At 40.1% G+C, this 24,892-nt stretch overlaps 1 protein-coding gene across 9 annotated transcripts in view; it reads left to right on the plus strand.

The window, feature by feature from the left end:
* AFDN (afadin, adherens junction formation factor) overlaps positions 1 to 24,892 on the plus strand; it is a 201,608-nt gene that overhangs the window by 45,959 nt on the left and 130,757 nt on the right. For all 9 annotated transcript variants that reach the window (XM_045008897.1, XM_045008900.1, XM_045008898.1 and 6 more), the window contains exon 2: positions 21,458 to 21,653. In XM_045008897.1, coding sequence (XP_044864832.1) covers positions 21,458 to 21,653 — 196 coding nt within the window. The remainder of the gene's footprint in view (positions 1 to 21,457; positions 21,654 to 24,892) is intronic.

The following is a 24,892-nucleotide window of genomic DNA, read 5'->3' on the forward strand; positions in this document are numbered from 1 at the left end:
ATTTTACTATTTTGTGCAGGATGGGGTGTGACTTTACTTATTTAAAGTAGGATTAGTATGTTAAATTCCTCCAGTTGATGTTAACTAATGGTATCGGGTCATTGTTTTTAAAAACAGTCTAAAAGAATGCTTGGTAGGTATGTCCCTAATTTTCAATAATTGTAATGGAGGAAATAGCATCTCTTTTTCTCTACATTCTATTTGTTCACATAGTGATCAGAGCCTCCAAACGTGTTCCACTGCATACTGTATTCAGGAGAAAATAAACCTGGTTCCCCATCTCAGCAGTACCTGGAGTGGGTGAACTCCTCCTTTTTCCTTTCCTCCGTTTGATGTCTGAAAGAGGAGGTGGCATGCCTGTCTGTCTGATTTGCTGCTGCTTGCTTTGTGTTTAATGTTCAGGGTGTTGTATCTGCATAGAAACAATGCCTGAACTGTTTGAGTGAGATGAAACTAACATAACACTTAATGGTGCAGATCTCAGGGTGCATGTTTGTATGCAGAATTGAAATTATACTACTTTTGTTTTGTGGTTATCATGAACAAAATCAAAAGGAGTTACAAAAGATGACAGATTCTAGATGTGGAAGAAAGACAACAGTAGTGATTCTAAAGCATTTTTTGGAACTGTTGCCAACACAATTTTTGCCCCAAGGTTTGTGTAGTCAAAATATTGGAGTGGTATTGCTTTTGGGAGCCCACTGTACTATCAATGGTATAGCGTTTACTTGGCTTTTTTTTTTTAACTAGTTCTGAGCGGAATTTGAGCCAGACTGTGGTGTAATTCGGTCATCAGAAGTATGAGAATCTGATGTCTAATTGTAAACCACATTCTGAACTGCTAGCATGCAAGTTTTGTAGTTTGAATGAAGTATTGTACATAAATGCCTCTTCAGATAGTTAAACTAGTAAATAATAAGACTTAATGAAACTGGCTAATAATATGGCTCTTAGATGAGTTTTTGGCAAGATCTTGACCTACCGCATTAAATTGTGAAAGCTTATGTTACACTTTAACCGTGTGAACAGGGCAGTGGCAACTTGTTCTCAAAAGAACCTACACACTTTAGAATCCTGGCAAATCCTGGTCTGTCTTATAGCTAGTCATCAGGTGGAAAGAGGCAACCTGTGACTCAAGTCTCAAACAGAAGAGGCTAGGACTGCTTAGAGCCAAAGCCACAAAAGAAAAAAGGACAAGACATAGTTTACGCTTCATTTCATGAACAAATGTATTTACTTAAAATACACTTTGGTATGGAATTTGTGATAAAGTATAATGAAGGGATTAATATTTCTTAGAGGTCCACACTCCAAAGGAGTGAGTGATTCAGTATGTCTGGTGTTTTCAAGCCTTCAGACCTTTTTGAGCTCACTCCCTGCTGCTGTTTGTTCTGTCTACTCCAGGAAAGTCAGGTGCTTGTTTTGTTAAGCTTGTCAGCATTCCTCCGTGGAACTCCTGACTAATTAGGTCTGGCTGCCAGATAGCTTACAGCCAGTGTGTCAGGTACCAGCTTCCATGCAGGTCATTAATACTTGCAGAATGTCTTGCTGTACATTTTAATGCACTGTAATGAAGAGTCCAACCTGTAACACATAGATATTTGTAATTCACAATAAAATTAATATACTACTGTAGACTTAAAGCTCTGATCAATCACTCTGTTTCCTGAGTGTCTCAGTGGAAAAGAATAAGTGTGATTGTAACCAGAGGTCCTCGTGAGTAAGTGGCACTGTTTTCTTTTGACATCACATATGTGCTTTGTCTTATTACAGTACTGTTGCATGTAATCTAATAGTCCTGAAACTAATACTGTAAAAATATATAGTGCTGATCACAAAGAAACTAAACTATGTGGGGCAGAATTAAAGGACTATTGTCTTCTGAATGTTTGTCAAACCTATGACATTCAGTTTATTTCATATATTAAAATATAATTAAAATATTGAGGAATGAAGTATTGATCACTTGTAAGTGTGTTGGTGGAAAATTAAGTTAATTTGAGCTATTTTAGAAATTAGCTATGTGGATAGAATTAACTGTGTAAGCACAAAGTAGTATTGTGCTTCTGATATACCAGAGACCCAATCACCTTCCTCATATGCTCACCTCACATCAAGGGTTGGAAGTTTTACAACCATTTTAACCCTTTACTATCCACGGGGTTACTTGCAGCTGCAGACATCTAAAAGTCTCTATGCCTTTATAGTTTTGGTTACCTGTATTCTGCATGGTAAACCTCACTGAATGTGATTTGATAACTGCAGCTGCAGGCAAAACACTGACTCCAGGTTAACACTACAGACCTATAGAGGTATAACTACATTGTTCAGGGGTGTGAAAAATCCACACCATTGAGTGACATAGTTAAACCGACCTAACCCCATGTGTAGACAGTGCTATGTTGACGGGAGAACTTCTCTTGTTGATGTAGCTACAGTCTCTCGGGGAAATGGTTTATCTATGCTGACTGGAGAACTTCTCCCGTTTGTTGTAGGAGTGTCTTCACTAAAGTGCTATAGCGGTATAGGTGCACTGTATGTGACGACAAGCCCTGAGATATAATGGGTTTAAAATATTTTGCAGTTTTGTTGGAAACCTTGGTTTGTGTAAGGCAGTCGTCCCCAAACTTTTCCTCTATGTAATAGAATGTGTCTTCATCTCCTCCTTCCCCTCTCCCAGTGGGGAGGTGAGGGCAGGGGGGAAGCCCGCCAGGAGCCTATGGGAGTAGGCTCTTAGCTCCCCACACTGCCCCTTTTAGTTCAGTGGAAGCGCTACCAATGAGGAGGTGCACCATGAACCAATCGAGGGTAGTTGTGGACATGCACCATGACTGTAAGTTGACCCTAATGTAGGTTGACTTAAGTTTAGTGTAGACATGCCTTTCCTTCAGCTATTGAATGGTTAAGATACTTAAGGTATTGTGCAATGCCATGAGGGAACCAGGCAACCTTTGCTGGCGGGTGCAACATTCAAATATGTGACCTACATCTTCTAACTGGCTGCAGTGGCAAAGAGGGAAAGTCACAAAGGCCCCACTTACAGTCACCAGCAGCAGTGCTGCTGCAACACACCTTATCTCTCCACACCTGAAGCAACTGACCCAAAGATGGCATGAAATGTCAACACCAGGTGGCCTAACTATTGGATCTGTAATGAGATTAAAAATGGCTGTATTTGAAGCTTGTTCTTGCCACCTAGTACACCACCTCGAGGTGATACTAAGGTTTCTTAAGGAAAGTGTCCAAACGAGGAGCCTTGAGTTGGGATGGTGAGTTGATGGATTAAAAACCTCTTTAAACAGGGGTAGATGTGGCTTGTCTTGCACCTTAAGGAGCAGAATTCTGCAAGGCGACTTGTTGCCTGTGTCAGAAGGGGCAGTGTCGAACAGGACCAGCAGTGAGGTCAGGTTGGTCAGTCTTTTAGTACTTGTTATATGCATGGTTTCATTTAGCCAAGCATCTACTGTACTAGTCCTGTGTGAAAAGAGCTGAAGCACACCATGGAGCAATACTCTGCTACAGAATAGCACAAGGCAAGCTCAGTTTCTCGATATCTGCTTGTTGTCTCCCCTAGATAGGGCCAGCTAATTTGCTGATCAGGTTGTTTCTTGTCTTTATTTTCACTGAGATGTCCTTGAAAGTCAAGGTACGGGCCACTGTAACACCTCAATACATAGTCTTTGGGTCATGGTGCAGACTGTCCATTCAAGCAGATGTTGAGCTGTTTGTTGGCCTTTGTGTGATATAAATGGAAACAGCTGGAAACTATCTTTTTGGTACTAGATTTGTCTCAATTTTTTACAGTAGTGTGCCATCTCTTTCTTGTCAGCTTTCAGGACTTCCTCTAGGTGGCTGAAATCCTGGTCTTGTATTGCCACAGATGTTATCTGTGTAGATAAAATGCCTGGCAGTGGGGTTGGGAAGATCATTTGTGAAGAGATTGGAAAGTGTTGTTGCTAGAATTGAGCACCGAGGTAGACCATTGTTTTGAAACCTCCGGGAGCTGTGTGGTGGTTTTTTGTTGTTGTTGTTCAAAATGAAACTTGGAACAGTCAGCCTCTCACAACAGTTCCATAGTCAGGATGACCCACTTTAAAAGGACCTGTATGCCAGATCATGTGATATGCAGCAGTAAGTTCTAGAAATATTGTGCCTATCTCCTGCTTATCTGGAATCCATTCTCTGTCGTGCATGGTCTCGGCACCATTCAGGGTTAGCACATCCACCACTCTGTGGGTGGAGATGGGGCGGAGGACCAAACCTGACTGTCATTATGACCCCATGTGGTAGGTAGCAACATGACACTGGTTTGGCCCTCTACCCTTGTTTCTATCTGTAGAGGGGGGATCTGACAAATTTGAGAAGTGCTACAATCATGTGGGTCAGTTTGCAGTGCTGATCAAATTTGACCCTCTGCCTTTCTTTCCATCTACAGAGGGGCTTGTCGCAGTTCAGGGCAATTCTACCTCTATTTCCTCTCTGTGGCCCAGCAAGGGCACCCTCTTTAAGCTTCCAGCTCCTCAGCTGTTGCATCTTCTGACCAGGGTATTTCCATGCTGAAGAGTTCCCTGACTATACTGTGACCTTTGCCGTGAATGACAGACTCCCTGAGAGGGACTCTTTTTTGCTTCTCTCCTCAGTGATGGTACACAGTATAACTGCCACAGTAAATTTATCACGCAGCCATTTATAAGCAAACACATTTATTCTTAAAGTGAAAGCATTACGGAGAAGGTATATTAAAAACAATAAAACAACCTACATGCATGCTAATAAGCTTACCAGAGATCAACCCTTCACTCCAACAAGGGTTCTGGTTGGTGATTAGTTCTTTAAACCCCACTCGGGTTTTTCCTGTGGCTAATAGTTCATAACAACTCTCATAACAGCTTTTGCTCAGAACTAGTCCCCAAGTCTTACGGGGCCTCAGTGGGCAAAAGACCTTCCTACTCTTCCCAGGAAGAATTGGGGACCCTCTTGGGCCAAAAGTCCTGTCTATTTGTTGGATCAGAAAGAAGGCCCTGAGTCAGTTTTAACACAGGCTGTTTAAACAAAAATCCTTTCTTTGTCTATTTGTCCCCGGAGAATCCAATTTGAAACAGTATATGTGAGCCTCTCTCCAAGTGGTGGTAACTCTCTGATGATGTTACTTTCTGAGTTAATTTGCCTTACCACTCTCTGCTGTTCTTAGTTCCTGGAGGGCTGTGGTCCACCTCCCCCATGGAAATACATACAGTCCCTCAATAGTACATAAACACTTGCATTTTTCATACCATGACCTCCTAAAATATTTAAACTTAATTCAGGAAGGTTTAACTTAATTCATTAATCTTTGCCCAAGATATTGCAGGACATTGTCATATCTAACACAAGGCACGTGCACCAAACCTGAGCGGTGCTACAACCACATGCGGCAGGTTGCAAGGCCCACTATGGGGAACATGGCCCAGGCCCTGCAGGACAGAAGCCAGCACTGCGGGGTGGGCTTGCTCTCCAACCTCCCACTCCTCCCCCCACCAGGACCCCACTCCTCCATCCACCGGGACCCCACTCGCCAGCCCTCTTTCCATGGCTTAATCTTTACCATACCTCTGCCATGAAATTTATTTTTAAAATTCTGAGACAAAATCATAGCTCTAGTGATAATGTAGTCCAAATGGGAATTGATGCAACCATTACAACATTTATCAAGAGCTGAATGAGAAAAAGGTGATGAATGTAACTATTTGCAGGAAACATTAGGCAAATAGATCAGAAATGTAAAAAGAGCTTTTGGGTGGAATTAAGGGAAGAAGAGTGGAGGTCCTAGATAGAAAAAGTAAAAAGTTAAGGATAATGAGAAATAACTGGCCACTTCTAGTGAAGATAAATACTTTGCTTATGTTAGTCTTTTTTTTTTTCCCAAATGTGTTTGGGAATTGGCTTAGGAGATAATTTCAGGTAATTGAGGTTAAAAATGGTTTAAGTAAAATCTTGCTCCTTGACCAGCATACAAACAAAATAAAAAGTTATCAACATTGATTGTGACTGATTTGATTTCTGCAATAAAGGTGAAGTAAAGTATCTTGTCCAAACCTGGCACACACTATTTTAAATATGGTTCCCAAAATAGGAAATGTTTGTCAAAACTGTCAGATCTGTAGTAGTGGTGGGGGAAGGGAAATGCAGATGGCATGTAGGATGGACCTCTTGTTCTGTTCACTTTAAGTGTTCTCTCTTCAGTGCCTTCTTCTACACCAGCTCCTGCTGCTCTTATCAGGTGGTGTTTGGCAGGTTTAACAGTTAGGAATCCAATCTGTGGGCTTGGCTACACTTGAGAGTTGCAGCGCTGGTGGAGGCTTTCCAGCGCTGCAACTTAGTAACTGTCCACACCTGCAAGGCACATCCAGCGCTGCAACTCCCTGGCTGCAGCGCTGGCTGAACACCTGGTCTGCTTGGGGTGTAGCGAGTGCAGCGCTGGTGATCTAGCGCTGCTCATCAAGTGTGGCCACACACCAGCGCTGTTATTGGCCTCCAGGGTATTAGCAGATATCCCAGAATGCTTTTAACTAAATTACTCTGTTTTGTTATGCAGCCTCTCTTTGTTTTGTTGTGAACTCGGAGCTCTGGGAGTTGCTTATCTAAAAAACAAACACAGCTCCTGTTTGCTGTGATCAATCTGTACCTGACTGTGAACAATCAAATGAGATAACCCCTAATGAGGCAGGCAGGGAGTGAGTGTTTGCTTGACAGAGAAACAGTGGGGGCAGAGGGGAGAAAGGGAGTCCGTTGGACGCAGGCTGTGTGAAGTTAAGAGTAAAGGGTCGGGAACATTTTCTGATTTTGCAAGGCAGGAAGCTAACACACAGTGTTGGCTCCAAAAATCCACACTCTCTCTCTCTCTCTCCCCCGCTCCCTGTCACACTACACCCCACCCCACCCCCCTCTTTTGAAAAGCACGTTGCTGCCACGTGAACGCTAGGATAGCTGCCCATAATGCATCACTCCCAACAGCGCTGCAAATGCTGCAAATGTGGCCACACACCAGCGCTGTTCCTACACAGCTGGATGACCAGCGCTGTAAACTCCCAGCGCTGCAACTCTCAAGTGTAGCCAAGCACTCAGATGTAAACCATTGAAATCAGTGATGAATGACTAAATGGTGGGACAGGTATGCTTTGCTGTGTGTTGCTGCATAATTGACAAGAACAATGTATAAATATTGTATATAAACAGGGGTCATTGCCTGGGTGGAGAAGGGGAACTTCGGGCGGGGTGAGGAATTCTCCATTTAAGCTATACAGCAGTGGGAGGATCTGGGGAAGGAATCGTTTTCCAGACTGTGGGAGGTCAGATTTGATAGGGCTGGGGGATGTGTATCTTGTACATAGTGGAGCTGTTCAGCTTGAAGGCAGTTTGTGGTTGATCCTCTCCCCCAGGTGTCTTAGCATACACAGGACCATAATTCTTCCCCCTTGAGACTCCTGTCTTTCTAATTTCTCTCTCTTATGGTTTTGGGCTGGAATCAGAGAGAAAAGGTAAGTGAAGGGAAGAGAGAGAGCCAAACCAACTTTTAATCAGCTTTTCTGCTGTAGAGTCTTTGAGTCAGAGCAGCTAAACAGATGATAATAAAAGGGATCCAAAATGTGGAGTGTAGCATGCAATATGGAGCACTTGAGAGACTTGGCTTGAAAGCTCCAGGCTGGCTGAGAGAGTCTGTATGAGGAAGTGTGGCATTTCATTGTCCTGCAGGATTTGTGGCAGCTTTAAATTTCCTGAGAGCCTCAATTTGACCCTTTATAGCATGGAAATGGCCAGTGGATACTGAAATAATCCTTTTTGTATTGTGCGCATTCATGAATAAAGTAACAAATTAAAAAAGTATTTGTAGTTTTTTGTTAGCAAGGCAATACTAATCATTTTCTATAGAGCCAAAACGCTTAAATGTGAATTTTAACAGCTGTCTGATTTCTGAGACTAGAATCATTATCTAATACGCCAATCAGTAATAGGTCTGCAAATCTGTGTGTAACTGGAATTAGTTTTATAGTAGTGTGGATCACTGATGAGAATTATGGATTATTTAAAATGTCATCTAACTGCTTGGTTATCTTTGTTTTTACAGCGAAAAATGACATGGAGTAATGATTGGAGGGCACATCAGATTAGTGATGAGCCCCATTTCTTCTTGGCCAGCTACCCTGTAATGTAGACTTATTGGAATGTTATTCCTTTGTGATTTCAGTGATTGTGTGCCTGATTCTTGCATCAGCTGGTTTTGTATGGATCATTTGTATTAGTTGTTAGAGAAGATAGAGATTTGGTGTACTTCTGCAAGTACATTCTTACAAACAAAACATCGCCTTCTAAACCTGTGTGTCATATACTGCTCACCAAGACATTTCAGGGCCAGTCATGAAATTGCTGTCCAATACATGTGAACGTCACCAGTGCATTCAGCGAGGTTCATAGGTGCAACAAAGCAGAATTTGGGTCTTAATTTCATTCTCTTAAAACTTAAAGTAAATGTTCCTGTTGTCTCCATATCATTATTTATTGATACAATTCGTTACCAGGTTTTGGAAGCAGCATGGATATTTTAAGCATTAGCCTTGGTTCATTGGATTTGCTGTTGGTACACACAGCATATTAAAATTTAGTACAGTGAGTAGGTAGCATAAAAATAACTTAATAACGAGGCTTTATACATCAAATTCTCACTATAAGAACAGTAGAGTATAACTTTTAGTGGATTCACAACTTGCTGAGGTGGTAATTTCATTATCATCCTTCATCCAGTTTAATGATGATTAATTGGAAAAAGCACTGTTCCTGAAGACACTAATTCCCTGTCATCACTTCTAGATTTGAGACAAATTAACTGTTAAAAACTATCAGAACTTAACCATTGTGGAAAATAGCTTTAACCAACGTGTTTTTTTTTTTAATTTACAGACATTCATCTGTATTTAGTAATTTATTTCTTTGACATTATGTGAAAGTTATAGGAATTATGGAGAAAAGTATACGTGTCCAGGAAACAAACACTGAGATTTTAAGCTTAGTTGATTCTCTTGTATAATTCATAAATAAATATTATTTCTTTTGACTGGGGAATGATCCTCTAGGCCACTTTTTTTTCATATCCAGCTCTGCCACTTCTGCAGTGGGTTAAAGTTTCTGCTCAACGTTTTGTCAGTCAAAACAGTTAGTCAGTGCTAGGACTTGGTTCAACCTACCATGGAAACCTCTTGAGTTGGTTCAGTACAGTAGCACAACTTAAAGGCAAATATGCAGCCATTTGTTTGGCTGCTTAATTATATAATAAGATGCAATTAAATAGAAATAAATGGTGTCCGTGTCCCTGTCCTACTATAATGTGCATACATGCAAGGGGTTGCTGTATAGGTTGCTGGGTAACCAAGCTGTTATGACTAAAATCTCATCTCTGGCATTGCATTGGATAACTTAAGTGACTGAGCTAGATTTAATCAAACTCCAACACCATTAAAAAAATTAACAATCAAATTCCTCACTTATATTAAACTTTAGAAATGTTTGTTTAGTAGGTAATGTGGTGGTGGTTGAAAAAAGATATAAGCAACTAAAATAGAGCCTTAAAATGAATTGCCAACAAAAATATAAACATTACTATAATGCTATAATTACTCCTTCAGGAATACACACAGTATGTCAAGAGGTAGAAATCTAATTTTTGTCATTCAGGTATTGTAAATCAAGTGAAAGCTGTGTGGTGATGAAAGCTCCATATTTAAAAGATGTGAAATAGACAGCAGTTGGTAGCTTTTTTTCAAAGGGATGTTGGACATTAAAATGGATCAGAAACATAGAGCAGATTGTTGAGATTTCTTTTCATGTTTGGATTTACTATTGGGATAGATAATCAAATGCTTACAGAATATAATTTTAACTTGCTGTAATTGTGTTGCTTGTTTTTATAAAAAACAAAACAAAACCTTGGAGTACCAGGATTACAGCTCTTCAGGTGAATGACAGGCAGTAGTACCAAAGAGAAGACAAACTTTCAGTACCTAAACTAATTTTTGCTTTCCCTGCCAGTTTCTCTAATATGATTTGGCTTGAGACATACCTGTTGTTGTTGCTGTACCACCTTTCTGACACCTGAAGCTCTGTGACAATATCTTCTGTCTGTCTGCAAAGTGTAGCATCTGTACTGGCTATGTTTCCATCGTCCTCTGTGATGACAACTGATGCAAAGAAGTAGTAGTTTAATTTTTCTCTCTAATGATTGTATCCTCTTTTTTTAATGTTTTTTATTCCCTGGTAGACCAGGAGAGCAGTTGACTGTGACCTGTTTAGTAGGCTTTCTGCCTCTGAAGTTAAAGAATTCCTTGGTTTTTCTCTTCAGGTGCCCTATTAATTTCCACCTTGCATTTTGCCCTATCGTGGTATGTTGCTTTTCCACTGTTAGAAGAAATACCTTATTGATTTGAATAAACTTTATTTTCCTGATTATATATTTTCCTTGTCTCTTTTCTGCTTCCTTTTTTTGTCTGTTCTGTCTGCATTTATATTAGCATCTAGGCCCCAATTTTTTTTTTTGTAACTCTGATATAGTATTTTTAGCCTCCATACTTACTCCAGGGTTTTTGATTTCCTAACTCTAGTCTTCAAACTTTAACTAGCTTCCTTCTCTTTAAAGGATATGTAGCATACAATGCATTGTATTTTTTTCAATCAAAATATAACTAGATATGTGTCTGCTGTAATAACTTGGTAGAGATGATATTTGTAGGTTGGTCATATGAACAGAATTAAAACTATTTCATATTTAAAAATTGTATCTAGATTTCTAAACATTTTACACCTTTTGTCTGCTATAATCAGTTTCCTTTGCTATGTACTCTGAGATTTAATCACGGTGCACTTGGCTGTAGTAGGCTGCTTTTCCTCTTACAAGTATAATGTTGAAGCTGTATTTTTTGATTTGCTGCTATTGAGAGTACTGTAGTTTACAACTGAAATTGCAGTTTAACAAGAACAACCCCTAGGTGGCAGTCAGTCTTCATATGTTTAGTACTCCTTTATTGATGCGTCCTTGTGTGTCAAACCTTCTTTGATAAAAACAGGCTTACCTCAACTAACTTAAGCTACGGTGCCTTAGATGGTCAAACTTTATTAAATATTGTTTGTTATATAATCCCTTCCTTCAAGGATGCGAAATCAGACATTTGTGGACTGATTTCTAAAAATGCAAAGTGAAAACTGCCCACATGCCATAGTGCCCCTAAATTTGGCTAAAGGATTTTGTCTGTAGTTCTCTTGAATAAATATTTTTTTAAAAAAGGTTAAATGCTTTATGAAGTTTTTAAGGCAGAATTAAGAAAATAATTTTATAAAGTGGATTTTAAAGAATGTGAAATAGAAAATACTCTTCTTATGAAGATTGTCAAGAAAAGATATGTAATCCAGTGAGAATAATGGAAAAGACCATATAGTACTCTACCTTTAGTAGGCATTGTATCTTGTATTCTGGAGTGATGAAATTTTCTGTTTGAAGATGTTTATGTTCAGCTGTAGCTTATATAACACTTAAAGTTTTTGGTTGAAGTTCTTTTTGAAAATGATTTTCATAACTCTAGGGTCAGTTACTTAATACGATGATGATTGTTGTCTCTTGTATATAGATATTTCTGCCAAACTATTATCATGAAATAAATTCTTAATATAATGTGAGGTACATGGAAAACTGCCCAACGTCGCTAATGATTGTGAAGCTGAACAGTGTTAGCAATCATATGAAATCTTTGCCGAATTTACCTAGTTTAGGCAGTTCTATTATGAACCTGGAATTAAGAACCCCAAATAAAGCTTTATTCTTTGATACTGCTTTTAAACCAAGATGACATTGAATGTTTAACTTCACTGTTGGTGGCTTGACAGAGCAGTCATGATGTTTATTTAATTACAGTAATTTACATTGTGTTGTGCTAAATGTTGCAAGCTTTCCTATAGAGCAACTAATCAATACTCCTCAGAGGGAGAAGGAAGACAACAAGGTGTACCTTTAGATGACCACATTTTGTTTTAATCCATTGTAAATATTAACACATGAAAAGGCGTAAACAGCTGGAAGATTTCATGTGTGTAATTCACATCAACATTGTATGCAACTTTTGTTAGTAACAACACCTATGTAACTGCATGAATAAAAAGCTGCATTTAGTGTTTATGCATTAATGGGGGAATCAAAGCAGTTTTAGTATAGCTGTTCTTTTCCATTATGTTTCACTTAAACCAATTTATCTTCCATGACTGTAATTATGATCAAACGCATCAATAGTCATACACCCTTGTCCAAGAGCTCTGTTATAAGAAAATTGAATTAACACACCTTGAATTAAACCGATGTAACTTTAAGTAGAAAAGGTCTTAAGTGCCAGTCCCACAATTGAATCTTTATAGAGGTAAACCCTTGTGTCCATGCAGAACCTCGCTGTCTTCAGTGGAGCTGGATTCTGCCTCTGTGGGTCTAACTAGCAGAAATAGTTTCTGAAAATTGTAGCTCTCTTCAGAAAAGTCAATATTTAAAAAAAATACCACCTTCTTATTTAGATGTGCTTCCTGTATATTTTGGGTCATATCTAATTATTTCACTTCCCCCACCCCAAAAATAAAAAATGCTGCTACTTAATTCTGCTAGTGTTGCACAACATGTGTGGTTATGTGGGAGCAAGTCAAATTCTGTTTTGGTGTGTGTTTGGTGACCATAATGTCTCCCCATAAATACAGTGCAATAGACCCTTGGGAAAATCTGCGGTAGTGTTACTTTTCTCATTTTGGTAATTACTGCAATATATTTTTGTATTGATAAAATCTAGTACGTCTTATGTTTCCCTTGTATGCTAGGAGTGATTATTGTGATGTAAATTATAAATAGCAGTTTTGGAGCAAATCAGCTTTGTGGAAATGGCCACTTTTTATGTCAACTTTAAAAATGTAGCTGAAGCTATTTCTGCAGTTTTACTACATACCAGCCTTTTGCAGGGGAAGGAGGCTAACCATGTCCCCTTGCAAAAAGAACTGTTAGATAGGCAACTCATAATTGTAATACATCAAATATATGACCAAAATGTTTTGACCTTACTACTAACCAAAGAGAATATACTTTAGGAAACTTGGAGGGGGGCGAGGGGAAGAAATGACTATAATTCTATTTTAAATCAAGTTATTTTCCTTTAAAAGTGTGGTTAAAATTAGTGATTTACTTCATTTTAAAATCAGTCCACCTTAGTTGCATGAAAAAAAAAAAACTACGTTGAGTATTTCGAACCCGGTGAATGGGTTCAGAAATATCTATGAAAGAACTTTTAAAGTCACATTTTGAGACTTCTGGCTGTTCAAAAGGTCTCTATCTTGATAATAAAGCAGCATTGTTTTTTAAAAGCTGACTGAATGCTACAGGTAGGCAAAAATCATTGTTTTAGATGGAAGAGAGTTTAATGCAATTACCACTAATAGTACCATCCACCTTTTTTCAAGACCAGTTAGGATTTTTAAATACTTGAGATTAGAGATGGTGTACACTGAAATCTAGCCTATGAACTGATGTAGCTGCTGTTAGTGAATGCTAAAACATTCTGATTTATGCATGATTCAAACATAAATGCTGACGCATATGATGGCTAAACATCCTTCGTTTTAAAATCTTGTAAGGATCACTCCCTTTTCCTTTGTATTGTCAGCGGTAGTCTGAAGCACAACTGAATCAGTGCATATTTGTGGTTATGGGGAGAGGGAGGGACTAATTCCATTGTAATCTCTTGAGCATTTTTTGACAGGTCAGATATAGTGCAGGCATCCCATGAGTTTTCCCAGCAATTTCTCCAATAGGAGTTCTGTTGTTATGCCAGGCTTTGTATGTGTGGTGTGTCCTGAAATTAATTTGTATTAATTGTAAATTAAGTAAGACTAATTGTCAGTTTAAAAGTTTGATTATTGTATTTATACGTAGTTTGCAGAATATTTGGAAAACACATTTGTCTGAATAACCATCATAGATTAGAAGTTTGGATTTTAGTCCTGTCCTGTTTAGATCTCCGCAGAGCCAGAATTAGGGGAATGGATAGAATTGAGAATAATGCTGTCATTGCAGTAATACTTGCATGATTACCGGTTAGATACTGGGAAGGAAAAATGCTTATTATGACAATTGGGGTTAGGAAATACTTAGTCACTTAGGAGGCAAAAATAAGCCAACCAAACAAAAAACAACTCCACTAGCCAGGGCTGATGCCAAAAGTGTGTTCCCTGAGGGGCGTCCCAGCAGGATTCTGGTGGCAGTGTCCTGAAGGGAAACTCATACATATATGCTGTGCTGTTTTGTAATTAAAAAGTGGAAAAAAATATTTTAAAATAGGCCTATTCATTCCCCATTATTTCCGTTGGCTCCTTGGAATTATGTGGTTCAGTCTCCTTATTCACTATCCTGTTCTAGCTGTTGAGAAATAACATCCTTATCACATCAGTTGCTGGAATGGAATGCTCTGCTTTCTCATACATGAGCATCCAGAGATACAGACTTGCACTGCTGAGTATAATCAGTCTGACTGCTGAAGCCTTTTTGTTCCACTTTTTGGGAAGTCCAGGTTCCATCCATGAGGGTTGGCTTGTTTTTTTTACACTGGCTGCCCTAGAGCAGGGCTCTCATCAGAGATGGAAGTGCTGCTAATGTAAACACTCTCTGCCGCCTGAGGAATTAAGTGAGTCCACAAATCAGTGCTTTCACCGGTTCCCTATCACTGGTGAAATTTACAGTGCAAAACCTCCTCAAGTGTAGACATGGCCTAAAGCACAAAGATGAGATGCTGTTTTTATGCAAACACCCATAGTAACACAACGAGACTCCCAGAGTTGTTTCTAAACAAAATATTTTTAAAGCTTTTCGTGAAACTTCATTGTGTTTTGAAATCTTTTCTGTTGTGGCATAGCTAGCTTGTGTGACCTTGTTGTTGACACCTGTACATGCTTTGTCTATATAAAGATACTGATATTTTAAAAATTATTCTCTCCTGTGGCACATAGTATTTACTGCTGTTTTATTTTGCACTAAAAAAGTCATAACTGAAACTATGAAATATATTGTTTTGAATGTGAGAAGCAGAACTGAATGGCTGTGGCAATATTAGTCAGTCACTTTATTATACAGGAAACAGGAAGAAACTTGACAGATAAATGTTACCTACGATTTTTTGTGCTTATTGTAGGGGACATGGGGTATGTTTATTTTTACTTGAAGCAGCAAAATCCAACTTTTATGTTCACATTATCCATGTCTCTATTTTTTACTAAAATTATGGTGTGAATTTTGAACCTTTTTTTGAAGAGGTTAGTAAAACATTTTGTGCAAATTGCTTTTTTTTTTCCTGCTTTGTAAAGGAAGGTTATTATACTTGATTGATATCGTACTTAATTAGATTTTGGCTTTATTGGGAAAGCAAAAGTTTTTTATTCATTGTGTGTGGGTGTGAGTGGTTTAAAGCAAGCCAGTTTTAACTCTTTAGATGGTACAAATAGACATCTTCAATACAGTTAATCACAAAGTGAAATTTTTGTGGAAAATCAGTTGCATTCGTGTTGAAGGCATAACTCAGTATCCAAGAGTATCTGTGGAAGAGGCCATAGATTACTTAGTATACACTCAGGGCCGGTGCAAGGATGTTTCACTCCCTAGGCGAAATTTCCACCTTGCGCCCTGCCCTGAGGCACCCCCCTCCCCTCCGCCCTGAGGCACTCCCCCGCGGCAGCTCCCCATCCCCCGCCCTGAGGCACCCCCCCCAGCTCACCCCTGCTCCGTGCACGAGCACCAGCACACCATCGCTGCTTCGCTTCTCCCGCCTCCCAGGCTTGCGGCGCCAATCAGCTTAGGCGCCACAAGCCTGGGAGGTGGGAGAAGTGAAGCAGCCACGGCGTGCTCAGGGAGGAGGTGGGGCAGGGATGAGCTAGGGCGAGGAGTTCCCCTGCATGCCATGCCCCCTCTTACTTGCTGCAGGCGGCCCTCCCCGCGTCCCCCTGCCCCAGCTCCCTCCGCCTAAATGCCGGCGGTGACCAGGGCAGCCGAAGATTCTTCGGCAGCAACCGCAGCGGCCAAAAATGCCGCCCCCCAAACCCTAGCGCCCTAGGAGACCTCCTAGGTCGCCTAAATGGTTGCACCGCCCTATATAGATAGCGAAACTTTCTCTAATCCTGCTGGAAGAAAAGTTGTAACTAATGTTATACATATATACTATGTCATTGGAAAAAGTTCTAAATCCCTTTTTGAAAATACAGATTTAGGCTTCTAAATCAGGTAGGCATTGCAACACTGAGCACACCAATGTCTAAATACTTAAGAATCTGGGCCTAACAATCCCAAAAGACAATACAAAAACCATGTCTTGGAATACAGATCAGTAGTCCTTACCAAGCACTCCTACATTTATCACAAATATTTGTTCAACTACAGAGAGAATTTGCATTGTGTTATACAAGTGGCAAAAGGCATATGGTTGACTGAATTCTTCATTAGTAGAAGCAGATTAGAAAAGATAGTGTCTGAACCAGATTAACTTTTAAAATAAAAAAATGTTAAGTAATGCCTTGAATATTTTCTCCACCATTGTGAAACAAGTGTAAGCAGTTAAAGATTGGTTTCAGAATTTGCTCTGGGGAAAGACAGGACATTTAGAGAGTTGTTTTCATTCTATTTTATTCTTTTTATTAAATTCTTGCAAATTTAGTGCCTTGTAACTTCCTAAAAATCTGTTAGGTTTTGTTTAAACTGTGACTTTCTCCTCAAGTGTATCTAATTGCTTCTTTACAAATGAAGTAAACACCATTTTAAAAAAATTCTCAGAAGCTTTTAAAACATCTGATTTGTATCCCCACAAAAATCTGTGCAACTGCTAGATGCAACCAAGAATTAAATGGCAAAAATCATGAATATCCAAAACTGTTCTGGAAAGAGAGGCTGCTACATATGAACACCCTCATTCCTGAATGCTGCACTTGTTGAGGTGGTGGCTGCTGGAGCCCTGATGACTACTGCTTTTTGCCTCTATGCTGATGGCAGGGCTTTCCTGATGCTTCCAGTGTAGCCTCATTTGAAATACCTGAGAGGAAGAGCAGAGCTGGAATGGCTTGCTTTATCTGCAGTGGGGCGAAATGAGAGAGCAAGCTTGGGAGGCTAGTTTCACTGTTTGTTTGCTCATGCTCCCCCACTCCCTCCATCCTAATATCAGTGACTGTATCACTGAGTGAGGGACTAGAACAGAGGTGGGCAAAATACAGCCTGTGGGCCCGTCCTGCCTGGCCCCTGAGCTCCCAGCTGGGGAGGCTAGCCCCCGGCCCCTCCCCCACCGCCCCCCATTCTCCCGCAGCCTCACCGCGGTGGGGCTGCGCGCTCATGCAGGGCAGTGTGTCTGGCTCTGGCCGGGAGGCGCGGCTCCAGACATGCTGCTCTGAGCAGCATGGTAAGGGCACCGGGGTTGGATATGGGGCAGGGGATCCCGGGGGGCAATCAGTGGACAGGGAGCAGGAGGTGGTTGGATGGGGCAGAGGTTTGGGGGAGAACAGGATTGGATAGGGGGTGGGGTCCTGGGGGGCATGTCAGCGAGCAGGGGTGTGGATAGGGGTCGGGGCAGCCAGGGGACGGGGGGATTGGATAGGGGGCAGTGTCCCAGGGGGCGGTTAGGGGTGGAGGTCCTAGGAGGGGGCTGTCAGGGGACAAGGAGCGGGGGGGGGGTTGGATGGGAGGGTTGAGGGGGGCAGTCAGGGGGTGGAAAGTGGGAGGGGTTGGATGGGGGTGGGGGTCAGGCTGTTTGGGGGGCACAGCCATCCCTACCTGGCCCTCCATACAGTTTTTTGCACCCTGATGTGGCCCTCGGGCCAAAAAGTTTGCCTACCCCTGGACTAGAACTTAGTAGCCCCACGAGGCAAATCTTTCTTGTGTGTTATTGGGATGATTGCTCCTTCCATCCCTGTGGAGTATAAAGGTGCAGAATCATTGGTATCTGTTCTTTCTTCACATCTTTTCTAATGTACTTCAGTTAATGAAGAATTTAGCCAAACACATGCACTTTGCCACTTGTATAACAGAATAGAAATTCTTCTTCCTCCCTTCCAACCACCTCTTCCCTTCTAAACACCAGTTTGCAGGTAATTTGAGAGAGGCTCTCCTCCTCCTCCAGAGTGGTAATGGGCTGACTCTTCCTGTCTATCCCTACTGCTACAATGAAAGAATTTTAGGGGTGCTCCTCAGGTGCTTTAGTAGTAGAAGATGGCTTTAAGGACAGAAGCTCCCATGGCACATCCATTCCCGCATCTTTCACATGCCCCTCCCCCAAATAAGACCCATACTAGACAGTTACAAATTCAGCTCTCAATATGTAATCCATATAATTTTTTAAAGAGTGATGGTTGTGGAAAATTGAATGTAATGACCCTTTAACAGCTAATCATGAACTATTTAACTTTTGTGTCCCCCTTGCTTTCTATTGCATTTAGTGATTTAATACTGTCTTCTATAGTATCCAAAACTTAAAAAAAAAAATTCTAGCTAAATGTTAGTGTACATTCAGATTCTTGCTGATGCACGTCCTTATCTGTCTCTTGAAAACCGGGTATACGTATTGATGCCAAGAGTGCTTTTTTGAATCTTGCTGTAAATTTGGGATCAGTGAATTTAAGCCCCAAATTATAATCTATTTCAGTTGTCCCCATTTCCCATCAAAGAATGGTGCATTTCTATTTAGAAATGCAGCATAATGGTCAATTTAAATTTAATGGAAAGAATAATGCCCACATTTATAAGAATTCTCACATAAAGCCACAAATAGTCAAGTGAAATCTGTCTGGGAAATGGGGCATACACCACCACTCCCTGTACACCCCACCCCCCAAAAAAATCTTTGTAGTTTACACCTACATCCACCTACTGGTCATTTTTCTGGAGAACTGTAATTGGTCTGAGTGCTTTGACTTTTTTACATGAAATTGACTGTCACTTTTAGATGGCAGTGCAAAATCTAAAATTTAGGTATATTAATTTGAATAGAAGGAAATAGAAACATAATGCAAGTTTAAAACTCATTAGACATCTGTGTATGTCTATTCATTTTTATTTTGACAAAGTCTGAAAATGAAAAGTTCCCTATGCTTTTACATTGCATTGAAAATTGAAGTTTGCCAGAATGTGGAAAACATTAAATTTGAACTGGAATGATACATTTTAATAGGAGAGGACCCCTTAGTGCACAGACTGAAAGGCTGTGCAGCAGTTAACACCATGAGAGTCCGTGCTTTTCTCAGGTAAATGGATATGAAAAAATTCGTGCTGATCTAAAAACAAAACAATCTTTTGTGGCAACTATTTTCACTTAGTTATCTTTCCTCTTCCCTTATTCCAGACCAGAAGTCTATTTCAAGAGAGAACTTATCAAACCAATGTATTTGCATGGACAGGCTGATGGGGTCCTTCAGTTTTAATCTGCCTCCCTCCTTTATTAGGGGCTGCCATTGTTCTCCTTTTAAATTTGCCTTTTTATGCTATAATTAATATGGTGCTTTAAAAAGCTTCAAAAAGGCTTTCCAGTTTTGTGTTAGATAACATTACCATAATATTCTGTTTACTTATATAGAACACCTAACTCAGGGCGCATCACAAATACAGACATAACCTTTATGTATAAGGCAATTGTAATGCTTTTGACATTAACCACTCTACCTATGTTAATTTATGTAGTGCATTAGGTGTGCATGGTTCTTTACAGACAGATGAAGGCATGTCCCTACCCGAAGAAGCTTGGCTACACTTGCAAGTTAGAGCGCATTAAAACAGCCCCAGGCGCCCTAACTCCTAACTCATCCACACTGGCAAGGCATCTTCACGAGAAGCGTAATGCTTGCTGCTCCTTGGCTGAAATGCCCCAGCGTCACTGAACGAGGTGCTGCATTACTGTGCTCTGATCGGCCTCCGGAAAAGTCCCATAATCCCCTTAAGTCAAATGGCCACACTCGTTACTGTTTTGAACTCGGCTGTACGAATGCGGATGTGCCCTTTCAAAGCTCTGTTTCTGACAGCCGGCATGCTTATCTGCTCCATGACAAAGCAAGCCGTTAGTGTGGAATGTTGCTGTGTGTGTGTGTGTGTGTGTGTGTGTGTGTGTGTGTGTGTGTGTGTGTGAGAGAGAGAGAGACGGGGGGATCTGCTGCTGTCTGAACTTACAAGAGAGCATGCTGACATGCTCTCAGCCCCCTCAAAACTCACTCTCTCTCCCCCCACTACATTCTCTGTCATACTCTACCCCACCCCACCCCATTTGAAAAGCATGTTGCAACCACTTGCATGCTGGGATAGCTACCACAATGCACTGCTCTCTGTGGCGTTGCAAGAGCTGTTAATGTAGCCACGCCGGTGCGCTTGAATCTGACAGTGTGGACACACTGCAGCACTTTCCCTACTGTGCTCTCCGAGGGCTGGCTTAATTCACAGCGCTCTATATCTGCAAGTGTAGCCATGTCCTTAGTCTGTTAGTGGGGGTGGGGAAGGGAAGGGAAGGAGAGCAAGGGGAAGTGTGCTGTAGAAAGAACAGTGATCACAGGAAAAATTGGTACTCTCTGGTCACATATACATCTTGTTGGATCAAGTTTTGTCTTTTACAGGCCTAGAGCATAACACATTCTCTGCCACTAACATCTTAGAGTAAAACCATAATTTTCATGAGTATTTCAGTCATCTGTGATTCAGAGAAAATATCACCAAGGTTATGATTGATCTATTTCTACCATAGTGCCAGTGGAGGCTCCTATCAGTTTATTACATAGGTTTAATGCTCCATTTAAGTTTGTCTTGGTGGTCATCTACTGTTAACTCTCTGGGAGCTAAAGGTGCAGCCAATAGTTATATTAAATTAATTAATATTCAAGGTGTAAACTGGCTCTTGGCTCAAAACTTTAGATAACAGCCTCACAGAAATTTTTTGGTAAGGACACGTGGGAACAAACTCTGTTACAAAAATCATTAGGATTTTAATATCCATGCATAACAGACAAAATCTTGGTGTTTGTCTCATTTAAAAGAGCACACACTTGTATAAACTGTCTGTTACTCAGCCTACTCTGGAAGGAAGAAGGGCTGAGTTAATTATTCTGCATTTAAAACTGATGATTCTTGGGTATCTATGTATTTAATATCGAAGGCATAGCTCATAAAACCATCCCTAACAGTATGGAGTATTTAAAAAATAAATGCCTGCATTTCTAGAATATCCCAGGCTTTTCCAACTTTCCTTTCCTTTGCTTAATGGAATGCAGTATGCTTAGAATATATCAGGAAAATTTTTGTTAAATTATACAGACATAAATCAATGGTGTATTAGAATAATTTTCTCCATTCCCAAGGGGAAAAAAGCCTTTCAGTCACCAATCAGAATTACATTCACTTCTTATTTCATTACAGGATCTGGAGTTTCATGGAGTAATGAGATTTTATTTTCAAGACAAAGCAGCTGGAAACTTTGCAACAAAATGTATTCGTGTTTCTAGCACTGCCACAACGCAAGATGTAATAGAAACCCTTGCAGAGAAATTCCGACCAGATATGCGAATGTTGTCATCTCCTAAATACTCACTTTATGAAGTGCACGTCAGTGGAGGTTAGTATATGCTGTCTGGGTCTCGTTCTTCCTTTTTTTTCTTAAAAGGATATAGAAAGATGATAAATGTTTCCTACTAATTACCGTAACAAATTTACTTCAGTTTCTTTGGCACTTAAATATTTAACTACAAAGGATTCTCAACTGGTGGTGGTAGTGTTTCAAAATATAATAGAATGTGACCTTTTTTGAAAATGTTATACTTATCCTTTAGGTGGGTGATGACAGTGGTGTGGGAATACTCATTTCTAAATATAAGACCTTAATTCAAAAACTACTAAGGGCTTGGCTACACTTACAAATTTGCAGCGCTGCAGCAGGGTGTGAAAACACACCCTCTCCAGCGCTGCAAATTGCGGCGCTGCAAAGCGCCAGTGTGGTCAAAGCCCCAGCGCTGGGAGCGCGGCTCCCAGCGCTGTCCGTTATTCCCCACAGGGAGGTGGAGTATGGACAGCGCTGGGAGAGCTCTCTCCCAGCGCTGGCGCTTTGACTACACTTAGCGCTTCAAAGCGCTACCGCGGCAGCGCTTTGAAGTGTAAGTGTAGCCAAAGCCTAAGTTAATGCAGATGGAGTACACAGCACAGCTGTAGTTAAAGGAACACAATCTTGTGAAAGGACACTGTCATGTTAAACACATTTCTCTCAGAAAAGGTTGTTTTTACCTGTTTTTACAAGTAGCATCAAATTTTACAGCCGGGGTAGGCAACCTATGGCACGCGTGCCAAATGCTGCATGCGAGCTGATTTTCAGTGGCACTCACACTGCCCGGGTCCTGGTCCTGGTCTGAGGAGCTCTGCGTTTTAATTTAATTTTAAACGAAGCTTCTTAAACATTTTAAAAACCTTATTTACTTTACATACAACAATAATTTAGTTTTATATTATAGACTTATAGAAAGAGACCTTTTAAAAACATTAAAATGTATTACTGGCATGCAAAACCTTAAATCATAGTGAATAAACGAAGACTCAGTACACCGCTTCTAAAAGGTTGCTGACCCCTGTTCTAGATTCTCTTCATCTTTGCTACATTTACAGCATTGTTTGACAAAGCTATACACTTGACACTTGAATTTTTGTTCACAATTTGAAATAGCTTTTACTGCTATTTCCTTTTAGCATTCTTCTTTATGGGCATTTCCTGATGTATCAGATGTTTCTGTAAGATAGAGAACCCCATCTTCTTGTCGTCACACAAGCATGTATTCAATCTTTTTGTATATTGCTTTATCCATCAAGACTCAGATCAACACATTTACCATCAATGTTTTTTGCACACTGTTCAGTTTGCTTCTCATATGCTGTATCCAGCAACCTTCCAGGAATGTCTGCTTTGCTGGTTGGAGTGTAGTCTGGTCATAATGATTGAATCACATCAATGAAATGTTTGTTCTGAACAAGATAAAAGGAGAATTTGTTGCACAAATGAACCAAGCAGTATTGCTGGAATTTGCTGGTCCTGATTGAGCTCATCCATGATTTTTACTGGATGATGAGGAAAGCTTTTTTTTTTTTTTTTAATGTAATTTACTGTGACACATGTTTAGCTACAGCACTGCTGTCTCTGAAGTTGTAGACATTGCAGATGATGCATGTTCATAACCCCTTATGTCTAGGCTCGACCCTGAAACAAAAAGGTAGAGTCACTCTCACTTACTATTACTGAGTGCCCTTTTTAAAAAAAAAAAAAAAGGGGGGATTTGTACCATTATGTAATGATGATTTATTCTAAACCCAGTTTTATAGGGAAAATAATAAATCATAAGGATTATCTAAATCTGTTTAAACCTTTATTTCTAGCAGCGTACCAAACAGTTTGAAAAAAAAATCTTTTTCTAAATATTAAAATTCATAAATCCCTAATAAAACTTTACTTTTAAACAGAAAATCTTTACCTAGAATGTTTGATTATACTGTGCACTAAAAATCCATTTCAGAAGTCCAGCAGTAACAGTAAAAATGTAATTGACAAATGGTCCCACCACAAACTAACATGCTTATTAACAAACTAATATTTTGAACACAAACACTTTGAAATTCTTAAGCAAGTAATCCACCCAAAACACAGATCTATGACAATAAGTTAGACACACAAGGTGGATGAGGCAATATCTTTTTTTAACCAACTTCTTCTAGTGAGAGAGAGAAGCTTTCTAGTCACACCTGAAGTTGGTCCAATAAAAGATATTACCTCACCCCCCTTGTCTTTCTAATTTCCTGGGACCATCACAGCTACAACACTGCATATAATAATTTAAATTATCATTTACTAATATAGTAAGACATGGAAGGCAATCCATAAGAATAGTGCACAAATAAATTTACTAACCAGTTGATCCAAATTGTTCAGACATGTCCTCATAATCATCAAAGTTATTGCCTTCTGAGGAGCATTTTTATAATGTTTCATTCTGACAACCAGGCCTTGTATCTCTTTATTGCATTGTTTACATTTGGCATGTGTTCCTTTCTTATCCAGAGAAATAGGAATTTATTTAAAAGATTCCCAAATAGGGTCTTTATTGTGACCTACAGCCATGGCAGTTTTTTCCTTCTAAGTCCCAGGTATTGAAATCAACTCTAGAGGCTGCACGCTGAAGAATGTTGTACCTTCTTCCCACAGTGTCCTGGCTTGACACCAGTGTTCCTCCTGTTCTGGCTGCACATTCTGCTCTTTCTCTCTTGTTACATAACCCCTAGCCCTACCCTACCCCTAGAAAAATAAAAACAACAATCCAAGATTTCTGCTCTTGTAATTGCACTGCAGTATAAAACAGAGCAGAAGGCAGTTGAGAAATTAATGGATTTCTGTTTGTTTATATCTGTATTGGTGTACACATGCAAGGAGACAGATCAAAGGTGTTTTCAAGTGTCCCAAACCATCCAGAAGCAAAGGCTGGTAGTCATTGGGCAATCACTGTTTTTCTATAAGCTGGAAAGTGGGTTTCCAAGGTGGGTGGAGTCATAAGTAATACTCAATTTGAAACTGAGCCAATCAGAGCTGAGCTAGGGAGAAAGTATAAAATAGGAGTATGAGACCACCCAGGTGGGCTCAATGGATGATCCTGATGATGTCTCTTGGAGTCAGAGTCTGGGTCCCAAAGCCTGTGGTGACTTAGCCAGTCTGTTGCAGAGCTCCTGGATCCCCTACGAGGTCAAGCCCTTAATACAGTACATGACCTATTGTGCCATATTGATAAAATTTGACCTCAAAAGTTACATGTTTCTTCCCCACTCTTC

The sequence above is a fragment of the Mauremys mutica genome, chromosome 3 (assembly GCF_020497125.1).
Source record: "Mauremys mutica isolate MM-2020 ecotype Southern chromosome 3, ASM2049712v1, whole genome shotgun sequence".
Lineage (NCBI taxonomy): Eukaryota > Metazoa > Chordata > Testudines > Geoemydidae > Mauremys > Mauremys mutica.